Genomic DNA, 12,153 nt, shown 5'->3' on the forward strand with positions numbered 1-12,153 from the left:
TCTTTTTCATAATCTTTTAATTAAAATATATTTTGTTCATTATTTCCATCTCTTCAGAAGGAATGCCATTTATGACTATATTGAACTTCCTTTGTGTTTCATATAATTATCTTGCTAGTCTTTGCTCCTTTCCAATTTATTTTCTCACTGTTCTTGATATGTTTTCTATATCCCTTAAAAGGTTATTTTTAAAAATCAGTTTTCTTTGTGCCATTTCCAATGTAGTCTTCCTATCTATGGTGGCTTTATTCTGTTTCCTGATCCTTTCCCGAGCTGTCCAGCTAACTCCTCTAGTTGTCCTGCCCTATCTTTGCTGAGCAAATTCTTGTTATAGACAATTAAAAATTTTTTTGATATGTCTGAACACAATTTTCATCTATTCTAGAGCAATTTTTTTCTTGTGTTGAATCTTCACTTCTGTTGTTCTTCCTATTCCTTCTCTCTCTTTTTTCAATTGGAGGACTTCTGTAAAAATGTTGCGCTGGTTCTACCCTGATTTCTCATCTGAACTAGACGAGTTTCTCCATGAACAGCTATTTGCAAGAGGCTCACGGCAAGGAGGGGACCTTGGACATTTTCCAGCCTAGCTGGACTGTTTTTGTATCAGGCTCAGGTTCTTTGTGACCCAGGTTTTTGACTGAGGCTCTTTTTGTCTTTAGCTCTTTGAATAGAGAGCTGAAACAAAATCTCCGAGTCTCTCTTCTCGACCCTGCCTCCCTGCTGGACTGCTTTCTGCAATGGTGGAAATTATGCGTGATTCCTCATTCAGCTATGCTTTTTCTGTAGTGTGATTATCATGTACAATGTCCACAACCTATGCTGATCATCAGTATACAGGCACTCCTTGTTTTATTGTGCTTCACAGTTATTGAGTTTTTTATAAATTGATGGTGTGTGGGTACCCTGTGTCAAGCAAGTCTATCTGTGCCATTTTTCTAACAGCATTATTTTATTTTATTATAAAAACTGAAGTACAGTTGATTACAATGTTGTTAGTTTCTGGTGTACAGCAAAATGATTCAGTTATATACATGTGTGTGTGTGTATATAGGTCCATCCATGTTGCTACACATGGCATTATTTCATGCTTTTTTATGGCTGATTAGTATTCCATTGTGTGTGTGTGTGTGTGTGTGTATCGCATCATCTTTATCCATTCATCTGTCAATGGACACTTAGGTTGCTTCCATGTCTTGGCTACTGTAACTAGTCCAACAGTATTAGTTTTTAATGAAGGTGCATACATTTTTTTTTAGACATATGCTATTACACACGTAACAGACAACAGTATAGTGTAAACATAACTTCTACATGCACTGGGAAAACAAAAATATTGAGTGACCCGCTTTGCTGCAACATTTGTTTTATTGTGACGGTCTGGAACCAAACCTGCAGTATCTCTGATGTGTGCCTTTATGGGAAATATGGCTAAGCAAGTCTTAACTATTTCTAGAAACTATGTATACAATTTAAGGTAGCATAACTTTTGCAGGATTTGTGAGGTCTCTAACATCAGAGTGTTGTCAAACCATCCATTTGATGGAGATGATATGCCCAACTTTAAATAAGAAAACATTTTTCCTTTCAGTATTTCTTGTTGAGATTTAACCAAGGTGTTCATATAGGGCTATATGAGGTCACCTAATAAAACATTTATGATCAATGCATTTTTAGACCAAAATGTTCTTAAGTTTTCAAGGAGGAATGATATTTTGGATAAGCTTTTCATCATATGAAGAAAACACACTGATTTACAAATCCTAAAACCATCGAGTTTATATACCACTCTCCCTCTTACAATCTGGATTTTATAGGCTCAGCTAGGTAAAGTGTCTTAAACCAGACTTAGCAGCAGACTTGAGACTTAAGCCTAGTTTCCCAGATTTCTAGACTTCTAGTTCTCTCTACCACCCCAGCCTGCCTTCCTGGTTTATCATTTTAGGCATTAAAGGTAGAATAGAGGCAATTGAGACATTTTCAATTGTAACCTATGCATTTGCTTTAGATAGTGTATATCTCCCTCCACCACCTGTCCAGGTCTGAACCTGGGCCACACAAACCTGATCTGTTGGCAGGATAGTTGGTTGGAAAAGAGCTTGATGGGCATAAAATTAGTAACTCTTTAATGATGGGTGTACGGTCAGGCCACTCAAGATGGCTGTTCTCTTGCTCCCTGTGCGTCCTCTGCTGGACCAGGGCCACCTTCACCTGTATCCTACTCTCCTGACTGATCTTCCTACGTACTTGCCCCAGGCCCCAGTGATTATGATTGTTCTAGTTTTAGATCAGATCTCCCCTATAACTGGTAATCCACCCCCCCCCCCCGGAGTGAAGACTGCTGCCATGTCCTCCCGCTGACCACCTCACATGGTGGGGTATCTCTCCAGGGCCTTGCTTCAGACGTGTAAGCTCCCCTGTCCATTAAAACACTGATGCCTCTGTTGCTAACTCGGGGTTCTTTCTTCAGTCTTGAAGCTGGGCAAGGACAGGCCTTGTGGGCCTGTGGGGTGCAGCCCAACAGTGGGTTATTAAGCAACCTCCACTTTGGGTTCTGTAATAAAATTTTTAAGGGCTTAAAGGAAATATAAAGACTTGGGACCTAAACTTTAGTGATCTGGAATATCTGGCATAGCTTCCTGGAGTAGAATTGTTAGGGAACACACAGCTTTTGGCTGACAGGTAACAGCTAATTGACAATGGGGTGGAAGGAGGAGCTAGGCAGCCATCATCTGTTCCTCTAGAAAGCAGAGCAGGCTGGAGGGAATGGGCAGGTACTGGAGGACAGTACAAGCAAGGGTCCCCAGGTGAACAGCATGCAGCCACTTCCAGGGTAGAGTTTAACCGTTCTTCGGAAGTGGTGGTTTTGTTTTCTAGTGCAGTTTCCAGGATCAAGATCTCTTATTACACACGGTGTCCAGTAAGGGAGGAATGACCACACTAAAGCCAGGCTGAATTTGTCTTTGGTATTTCCACTTCCTTTTTGGGTGATGGGATCCATCCTTTGGGAATTGGCCTCATCAACTCCCCATTCAGCGTTTGGGTCTTTTCTCCAGGACCTAGTCCAGCTGAGGGGAACTTGATAATGCTGAATGAACAGCATAATGGGCAACGTGGGAGAGAAAGAAAACTCCCCATGGCACTTCCACCAGTACAGCAAATACCACATAGCTGTCCTAATTCTGTTTCTTTATCCCTGCAACACCCATTCATGCATCCGCTACTATGTGTTAGTTACTGTGCTGGGTACTGGGGATAAAGTGGTACAAGAGGCAATAAGTTCCTTGTGCTCATGGACCTTACGGGCTGGTGGGTGAAGTGGTGGCCACAGAGCCACGTGCACCCTCTTCTGCTTTCACTTCACCTTTCCTCCTCCTGGAAAACGATGTACCTTTGAAAGGAGGAAAATAGACACTAACACCACTTCTTTAGTTCTGGGGACACAAGTTGAGATCGAGAATTGTTGTTATGAGCTCTGGAGGCTCATCTCTGGGCAAGAAGCAAGGCTGAAATAGAGAGGAAAGAACTGGATAAGGAGTGAGAGGAAGGGAAGGAGGGGAAAAAAGGATGAGAAGATGCACAGGATGGGGCATGGGAGAGTGTGGGCAGGGATGTTAATCATGCCTGGTTCCTACTCTTCATATTGCCTGACCTTTGACCCCAGTAAACGATATTCTAGATCTTCAAATATATTTCTTCTTTTTTTTTAATGGAGGTACTAGGGATTGAACCCAGGACTTTTGCACGCTAAGCACATGCTCTACTGCTGAACTAAACCCACCCCACTATTTCTTATTGAAGTGGTGCTGTTTGCCTTTGGCGATGTGTCCCAACTTTGAGAGACGTTCCCTAGTAATCCACATTGGAAGCTGGGTTTGTCGATTTAGTGTGTTTCTAACAGCCAGACCCCCATTTGCTCTCCTCAGCCTGGAGAGCCTTAAGCCAACAGCCCCTGAAAGACGGAATCCAGCAGGCAGGTGTGGAGGAACAGGGAGGCCAGGTAATCTTCGGACTTCCTTGGGGTCGGGGAAGGGGTGGAGGGAGGGGAAGAGGTGGAGGGAGGGCACTGGGCCTAGATGGCTTCCACTGGCTTTGGAGAGGGCAGTCGGCCTGCGTCCAGTCTGTCAGAGCGAGGAAGAAGGTGCTGGGTAAGTTTCCTTTTCAGGGAGTAGGATTTTTTTCCCCTCTTCTACAGTGAAATTGGAATAGTCCTGGGAAAATGGGACAGGTGTCACCAAGCAAGAGACAGGACTGTTTGCCCAACTCAGCTGAGGGGCCCTCAGGGAGTGACAGTCTTGATACAAAGAAAACTGTAATTTTTTGATAGTTCTTGCAGGTTGGGGATGGGGATCCGCACGTGGCTCACCTTCTGACACGTGGACATGGGAGATGGATGGACAGTCAGAGTACACCTTCGAGATGGGAGGCCAGAGGGAGCTCTGGGTGCGTTTCTCCAGCCTGTAGGAAAGGATGCTACCAGGTACCTGCCCCAGGACAGGGTTCCCCACTAAACCCGCTGTGGCTGGGCTTAGGAGGGGCGGCCCTCCTGTCCAGGAGGATGTGGGTCTAAGTCTCTGGGTTTTGGCCGGCGGGGAGAGAGAGACCAGGAGAGGCCATGCTGGAGCAGAGGCCGGCCAACGCCCGCCCAGGCCCGCCGGCCGCCCCTGCCCGGGGACTGGGGCAGCCTGAGCAGAGCACGGAGCCCGGCAGCTAATCCACCCGCCGCCCGGCAGCCAAATAACCCCGGGAGTTAAGCTCCCAAAAGGAAAATGAGGCAGCGCCTGGCACGTCCAGAGCCTCCCGGGCCTCGAGGCTCTGGGGCTCCCCTGCTCCCTCCTCGCCGCGAGGCCCCCTCCCCCGGCCGTAATTGGACGCTGGGAGCCGATTTTGGTGCAATGCGAATCAGCTCCAGTCGCCGAGTCGGGAGGGCCAGGCAGGCTCGGGGAGCGCCAGCCGCGGGCCAGCACCGTGGAGCTTGAGTCTACGCCCACCTCCGCCAGCATCCCCGCCGCCGCCTCCCGTCGCCATAACAACCGGCCCCCGCCCGCCCGACCCCGCGCCGGGAAGCCCGGGGAAGACTCCCCCTCCCTCCGCGCGCGGCCTCGCACCCCCGTCCCCGCCCCGCCGCGTCCGAGCGCAGCGCAGAGGCGCCCCCTCCCGCCGCCGGGGAGGAAAGCCCACGCGCCCCGGAGACTTGACTGCAGAATTAAAGCAGCCCGGGGGAACCGGGGTCCTCCAGCTCGCGGCTGGGCGCTCCCACCTGCCCAGGTCCTCCGCACCTGCCCTCTCTCGGGCTTCGGGGCGCGCGCGGCGGCGGGGAGCGTGGCCAGGCGGCGACGGCGGTGCTCCCGCGGCCGGGGCGCGGCGCCCCCAGGAAGCAGGACATCCCCGAAGGCGGCAGCGCGCGGGAGGCGGGGAGGCGGGAGGCGGCCCGGGCGCGCGGGGAGGGCGGGGAGCCCGCGGGAGGAGGAGGAGGAGGGAGCAGGGCGGGCGGCGGGGAGGGAGGAGAAGGGAGGCAAGAAAGTAGCAGAAAGTGAGGCTGGCAGCGGGCGGCAAAGGAGCCGAGCGAGCGGCGGCGACGGCGGCAGGAAGTCTGTGCCCGAGACGCGCAGAAATAAGAGCCAGGGAGGGACCGCGGCGGCGGCGAGAGTGAAAGAGGAAACTGCAGAAGAGGAAGCTGTGCCGCAGCACAAAGTCTCCTCAGACTCTCGTGCCGAGCATCCCCGCGCCGCCGGCCCAGCCTCCCGGACCGACCACCACCGCGCCCGCGCCGCCGCCGCCCCCCGCGCCCCTGCACCCGGGCGCCCCCTCCTCGCGCGCCCACCCCGGCCTCTCCGCCTCGCCGCTCTCCGCACACGCCGCTCTGGTCTGCCATGGCCCGGGAGAACGGCGAGAGCAGCTCCTCCTGGAAAAAGCAAGCTGAAGACATCAAGAAAATCTTCGAGTTCAAAGAGACCCTCGGAACGTAAGTAGGAACCGGGGAAAAGACGGTGGGGGTGGCAGCGGCCCCAGGTGCAGAGGTGGCTCCGGCTGCCACTGCCGCCGCCGCCACAGCGGCAGGAACCGGCGGGTCGCCGTGTCCTCATTGTCCGGTTACCGGCTCTGCGGAGCCCCCCGCTTGCCAGCCGCGTGGGAGAGCCCGCGGCCCGGGTGGGCGCCGCTCCAGGGCGAGGGAGGCGCTGGGCTTTCGGGGACAGTCGCAGGCGGGCGATTTGCCACTTCCCTGACACCGCCGCCCTCTCGACTTCTCCCCACGCCTGACTGTGGGCTAAGCATGGTGGATATTCCTGCTTGCTGGCTGCTTGCGTCTACTCACCGTGTGCATGGGCGCATCATGTGGGCGAGAGAAACCGGCAGGAGAAAATCGGGCTCCGGGCATCCCCGTTTCTGCCCTTCCAGCATACGTTCTTACAGAACTGACATCTGCACGTACTAGGTGTAGGCAAGACTTTGGGTGGCCGCGCGGTTAGAGAAGGGAGGAATTTCGCAGTGTTCAGGGTCACGTGCGGGCAGAGCCTGTCCTGAGGGTCTGTCCGTTTCACGAGGCTCAGCCGCTCACGCGGGGGGTGCGTGTCTCTCAGGGAGGGTCTGCGAGAGTCGCGGCACAGGCCGTTTCTCTCCAGGGCTGTATTTAGTCCAAGGCTGGTGGCTGCGTCTTGAGAAGGCAGAAAGAATCAGAAGTCGATGGCAGGAAGGCTTCAAGCAGGTGCTGCCCGGCTCAGCTGCTGTTCTCCTTCTGTCTATGCGTTGGTTTTTGTTTGGTTTGCTTTGGAGCACCTCAGAATAGGTAGGGAGGCTGTTAGTGAGAGAATCGGGCGCAGCTGGAAGAGTCTGAAGTTCGAGTTATTTTTCTTCCCTCACGTGATCTGTATCTGTCAGCATATACATTCACACACATATGCGCTATATGAACTGAACCTTTTGCAGGGGTTCATGGAGGTGTTCATTAGGCTGGGAAGAGATAGAGAAGGTGTTCCCTAAGATAAATCAGTGTGTTCTTTCTTGTCTTCTTCCTCCTCCTTTTACTTGCCCTTGTGCTTGGTTGCTTTTCCAGAACAGCATTTTCAAACCTAGATTGTTTTGTGCTCCATATGCAGGGTCCACTGAGTTGCTGGATCATTTTCTACCCCCTACCCCGATATCTGCAGCGGGTCCCCCCACAGCCAAGTTGTGGAGGCTGGCATCCCTGCCATGCTTCTGACCCTGGGAGCGCACTCTTGCCGAGGATGAGAGTAGGGTTCCACAGCTGTTGTGCACCACTTCAGGGAGAGCTCCTGGAGGTATAGACTTTCTATCTTTGTTGGAAGGAAAATGGAAGGGACTTAGCCTTTTCATAGAGGGTTTTGGGGCTGCCTCTTGGCGTGGCCAGATAAGGGGTGAGGTTTGATCAGAACTCTAGGAAATTACCAATGAGGTTTATTCAGGTTTAGGGATCGTGGCTCTGAGATGCTCAAGTTGCCAAGGAACAAGAAGCGTGTCCTTGCTGGTAGTCCTGAGGCTGATGACGTGGCTGTCGTGTGAAAATGCATTCCTTTGCATGGCGCCACGGAGCCCCTTGCGCTGGTCCCTCTGCCTGCAGCCTCTGGGCAGATGGATGCAGCCTCCTCTGACTGTCTGCCTCCTGCTCCGGGGAGAGCCTTGCAGCCACGCCTCTGCAGTGGCCAGGCTGCTCAGCTCTTGAGCTGTGACTTCACTGAGGGGCTCCTGCTGTGGCCGGCGCTGTTTGGGGATGACTGTGGGTAGTTCCACCTCTGGCCAGTATGGGGACTTGCCTTACGGCGCCAGAGAGACCTGGAACTCCTGCAGAACCACCTCTTGGACTCTGGCCACTTTCGCCATGAGCCTGGGGATGGGTCTGTGTTAGAGGTCCAAAGCTTTGCCTTCTGCCTTGGAAAGAATTCTTTGAAAAGACGCTTTCCACTACGATCACATAGTGCTGGCAGGGATTTTAGAAGAGTGAAACAAACGATAAAATGATCAAAATATTTTCACTCAATAGCATCATGGTAGTACTACTACTACTAATAGTAATTGTAGGTGACTTAAATGAGTACCAAGTACCAGATGTTATTCTAAGTGCCTTACATGTATTAACTCATTTTACTCTCATGATAACCTGGTGAAGGACGTGTTTACTATTATCCCCACTTGGCAGATGGGAAAGCTGAGGCAACAGGGAGATTAAATGACCTGTCGAACACAAGCTAGTTATTACGTGGAGCTGATACTAGAATCCAGGCAGAACAGCTTGTGATTATCCTTGTGGGTTGAGCCACTCTGTGGATTATGTAACAGCAAATGTTGATTCTAATTTGACTCAACTTTAGTATTTGAAAAGCTAATTTTAATATGAATGTAAAGAAAACATAATGATGGAGTAACCTGTTACCTAAATATGTAACCTTTCAAAGCTTTTGGGTGCTTAGCACCATTTTGTCTCTTGGACTTTCTAGAAGTGGTGTGAAGTTCAGGATGCCTGTTTCATCCTGGGCCAAAATCCAGTGCCCTTGACCTGAGTCTAAACAGAGGTCACTGCTGGTCCAGGCAGTGTGGATTTTGGGTCTGGGCTTTTCACTTGTTTGTAATGAAACCCAGAGTCAGTCAAGGGCACCAACAGTTGTGACTGGAATTCCTTTCCAGGGCCCTCTGCAGGTCCAGTCATTTTGTTTGTCACACTTTTACCATATGCCTTTAAGATCCTAAGGCAGGAAAGTCCTGCCAGGAGCCAGACTGTCAGCCTACAGTGTTAAAATGCTTTCAAAATAAAGCGCTGTGAAGGCCCAAGGAACACTCACTTTGCCAAACTTTGTAATCTGATCTCCAGCTGCCTGATCCAGGTGCCTTCCCGTGCAGAGCACTGCTGAAGGCCAAAAGGTCGAGCCGTTTCATCCTTGTGGTCAGTCAGCAGCACCTTGCTGGGGGGCGGGCGCAGAATGAGAGTGGAGGCGGGCCCAGGACGGTGAGAAAAGAGCTTGAGGACACAAAGGACAGCGGAGGGGGAGGACCCACCATGAGGTCTGGGCCTGGTTGTCTTATGCGCCTCTGGGTCGGGCCTCGGGAAGAACCTCGCAACTTGCGACCTTCAGTGTGGCTCCCTCTGGAAGGGCTCCCAGAGCCTGACCATCCCTCAGAATAAGGTGGGAAGACTTAATTACTATGTATTAACCAACGACATGTTTTCAGAGGCTTAGCACACCCCATAAACGCGAGACCAAATGTATGTTGTGTGACAGCAGTTAGGAGTGGTCAACAGTTCTGTGGCGCATTTGCTGAAGCTGTTCAGACCATCTCCACCGTAGGTATCTTTGAATGTCTTCTGAACCAAGAAAACAAAAATAGGCCGTTTGGAAAAGCATGCAGATGGGCAGAAAGCTTGGATGGGGTGTCCAGGAAGTACCCTAGACTCATGGAAGTCGCTGTTATATTTTCTTCCCCATAAAAGGCACCTGAATAGAGGAGGCCTTCTTGGTTGGCACTGCCCGGAATGTCTCCCAGTACACCCCATTTCCCCCAGAGGACGGGCAATGGCACATCCTGGAGAATGTATTTTCATCTCTGCAGGGTAGGAATACATGCTTTTCCTGCAGACTGACCTTTTTGTGTTGAAGTAGTTACTGTTTGCAGGGGGAGAGGGGCTGCTGGGCCGTGGAGGACTTGGGCCTGGGTTCAAGGGCAGGCTCGGCCACTGATGGAGTGTGTGGCCTGTGGGCTGCTTGGACATTTGTCCATGTGACCTTTCCTGGTCTTAGCTTCCTCCTCTGCAAAATCGGGGGATGGGGGGCAGGGGAGATGGGGTGATTTTCAAATGCGCTTACTATTCTAAGGTTTTTTTGGCTCGTCTGTGGCAGGAAGGCCCTCACTGTCCCTCTTCAGGAGCTTTTGGGTGTATTCGTATTTGGAGGGACATTTTTTTGCCCAGGCTAGTAGCAAAGTGACACGGCGCAGAATCAGAAGTCTTATGGCACAGCGCTGCCTCTTTTTCATTAAATGAGTGCCGGCTGGGTGCTGCTTTAGGAAGAATATAAATAGAAATTTCTGTGGGTCCAGCATTGCCTTTCCCCACTAGTATCCTCCTTACCCTCCTTGTTCTGAAATTGCTAAGTAGATACACCTGTTGAGGACACATGATCGATTTATCTACAAGCCTGGGGAGAAAGCCGACTCCAGTGTTCTTTTTGGGGGGATGTATGTAGGGGGAGAGGGGGAGGTTGCAGGTCTGTCTGGGCTGGTTTGTGTATTTGACTGGCTGATTTACAGGTATTTATTCTGGGATTACTCAAAATCGTAGAGTCTGTGGGAAGCATTAGAAGGAATATTACCAAGAGGAAAATAGGGGTGGGAGGCCCCCGGAGAGCTCCCCGAGGGTATCCCAGCTGCAGAATTTGTTCGAAGTTTGCATTTCTCAGTCCTTTCTTTGAGGCATGATATAAATTCAGCCTCTCGTACATTTAAAAATATCTACTGAACACCTGCTATGTTCTAGGCACCGGGGGGGAGAGCAGTGAACAGACAGACACAAATGCCGGCTTTCCTGGAGCTCACAGTCTGAAGAGGAAGCCAGAAAATAAAAAAATATGAATCGGGAAAATGTCGAGTGTGTTATATAGTATTCCCATTAGGGAGAGAAATAAAGCCGGGAAAGGGAATTTTCTGGAGTGAGGGGGGAGTGTGTGTGGCAGTTTGAAGCAGGGTAACCGGAGCTGCTGTCTGAATACAGATCTGAAGGAGCCGTGGAGATGGCTAGAGGTAGAGTGTTTCAGTCACGGGGAGCAGCGAGGGCTGAGGGAGCAGGCCCGGTGTTTTTAAGGCCCCGCTGCTTCAAGGAGGCAGGTGAGGCTGAGAATGAGTGACCAGGGAGGAGATGGGGAGCTGAGGGGAGACAGATGGGGGAGGGGGCGTGGAGGTCAGAGTTCACCAAGTTGTAGGTCATAGTCAAGACATTGCTTTTACTTTCAGAGAAAAGGGGAACACTGGAGAGTTCTGAGCAGAGGCCTCCCTTGACCTGACTCGGGTCTTTCCGTTATGGCTGTGGTTGCTGTGTTGAGAATGGACGGGCGGGTTCAAGGGCAGAAGCCGGGAGGACAGCTCAGAGGCGGTGGAAACAACCCGGGGCAGAGAGATAGGTGGTGTCGGTCTGGGAGGCAGCTGTGGAGGTGATGAGATGTGGTTGGATTCTGGACCCATGAGAACGGGAGAGCCGATAGGAATTGCTGGTGGATTGTGTGGAATGTGAGATTCGCCAGGGTTGGAAGGCTGTGGCCATTTGTTGGTCAGTTTTTCCAGAGATTTTCTAAGCAAGTGCTCTGTGTGCACAGCAGGGCCGTCCATGTTCTGGGAAGCTCTTGGAAGCAGTTTGGATGATGAGCACACGTCTTTTGGGCTTCTGGGTTCCCCTTGTGAGGGGCCCTTGGATTTAAGGCTACTTTCTTTCTACGAGCTTGCGTCTGGAATGATGGGCTCTGGAGGTAGCTCCTCTCCGGTCACTGTGAGAAAGTTGTGATAGGCTGGCCGTCCGAGCAGTGGGAAGAGCTGCTTAACCTTCTGTGAAAACACTGGGTTTTGCCTAGAATCAGCCATTGAAAGAGCTAGATCGTGTTGACAGGTGGACCTGTAACCTCTGACTCTCTCACTTGATTTGGGAATTTAAAGTCCAGACGTTCTGTGAAAAATAATAAATGAGAACTGACTGCTTTTGCTGCTCCTTTCTTTGACAGGGCGTTTTGTGTTTGGAGAGGAAAAGCTGAACGTTTTTCTCAGGTGCAAAAAAGACAACAAGCTCTCATGGCCTTTTTGATTAGTCAGGTGGGGTCTGGGAAATGGCACTGTTTAGAGCTTGTTGCCAGAGGTGCTCACAAAAACTGTGTCTCGAGTAGAAATTTCTGGTTCAAACTTGGCAGCTGAGTGGACAGTAATTAGATTTGGCAGGTGGATATTCGTGTCCTCTCAGGGGAGGATTTTAGGGGTTAACTTGTTGAGTTTTTCTTTGGCTGGGTCTCCATAAATCCCTTTAATCTTTCCTTTCCCCAAATAAATCTCCTTAAATCCCCTTCAATCTCTCCTCCTTCTCTCCCCCTGGGAGGGCTTAGGCATTGGTCCAGCAGGACATTGCCACATTGTTGGTCAACTTGCACTCACAGGGTTGGACGCCAGGACCTC

The 12,153-nt window shown here is 51.0% G+C and overlaps 2 protein-coding genes across 3 annotated transcripts in view; one reads left to right on the top strand and one right to left on the bottom strand.

Annotated features, from left to right (window-relative positions):
* Nucleotides 1-1,205: 1,205 nt before the first annotated feature.
* LOC116279841 (uncharacterized) lies at nucleotides 1,206-5,872 on the bottom strand. Its single transcript, XM_072954899.1, has 3 exons — nucleotides 5,277-5,872; nucleotides 4,364-4,455; nucleotides 1,206-4,118 (listed from the first exon to the last, which is right to left on the bottom strand). Exons 1-3 carry the CDS (start codon nucleotides 5,870-5,872, stop codon nucleotides 3,892-3,894), a joined length of 915 nt encoding a protein of 304 aa, XP_072811000.1. The 3' UTR covers nucleotides 1,206-3,891.
* The window catches only part of CAMK1D (calcium/calmodulin dependent protein kinase ID), a 341,195-nt gene continuing 334,882 nt past the window's right edge, over nucleotides 5,841-12,153 (top strand). For both annotated transcript variants that reach the window (XM_072954896.1, XM_072954894.1), the window contains exon 1: nucleotides 5,841-5,962. In XM_072954896.1, coding sequence (XP_072810997.1) covers nucleotides 5,871-5,962 — 92 coding nt within the window. In that variant the 5' untranslated portion in view covers nucleotides 5,841-5,870. The remainder of the gene's footprint in view (nucleotides 5,963-12,153) is intronic.

This window comes from Vicugna pacos, chromosome 35 (assembly GCF_048564905.1).
Source record: "Vicugna pacos chromosome 35, VicPac4, whole genome shotgun sequence".
NCBI classification, from domain to species: domain Eukaryota; kingdom Metazoa; phylum Chordata; class Mammalia; order Artiodactyla; family Camelidae; genus Vicugna; species Vicugna pacos.

Excerpts from the sequence above, each read along its gene's own strand:
- LOC116279841 (XM_072954899.1), bottom strand. The coding sequence starts at position 5,872 with ATGGCAGACCAGAGCGGCGTGTGCGGAGAGCGGCGAGGCGGAGAGGCC. Across the intron at positions 4,456-5,276 it reads CGAAGCCCGAGAGAGGGCAG|GCTGGAGAAACGCACCCAGA; the intron begins GTGCGGAGGACC and ends CCTTTCCTACAG. Across the intron at positions 4,119-4,363 it reads CCATGTCCACGTGTCAGAAG|ACTGGACGCAGGCCGACTGC; the intron begins GTGAGCCACGTG and ends TCGCTCTGACAG.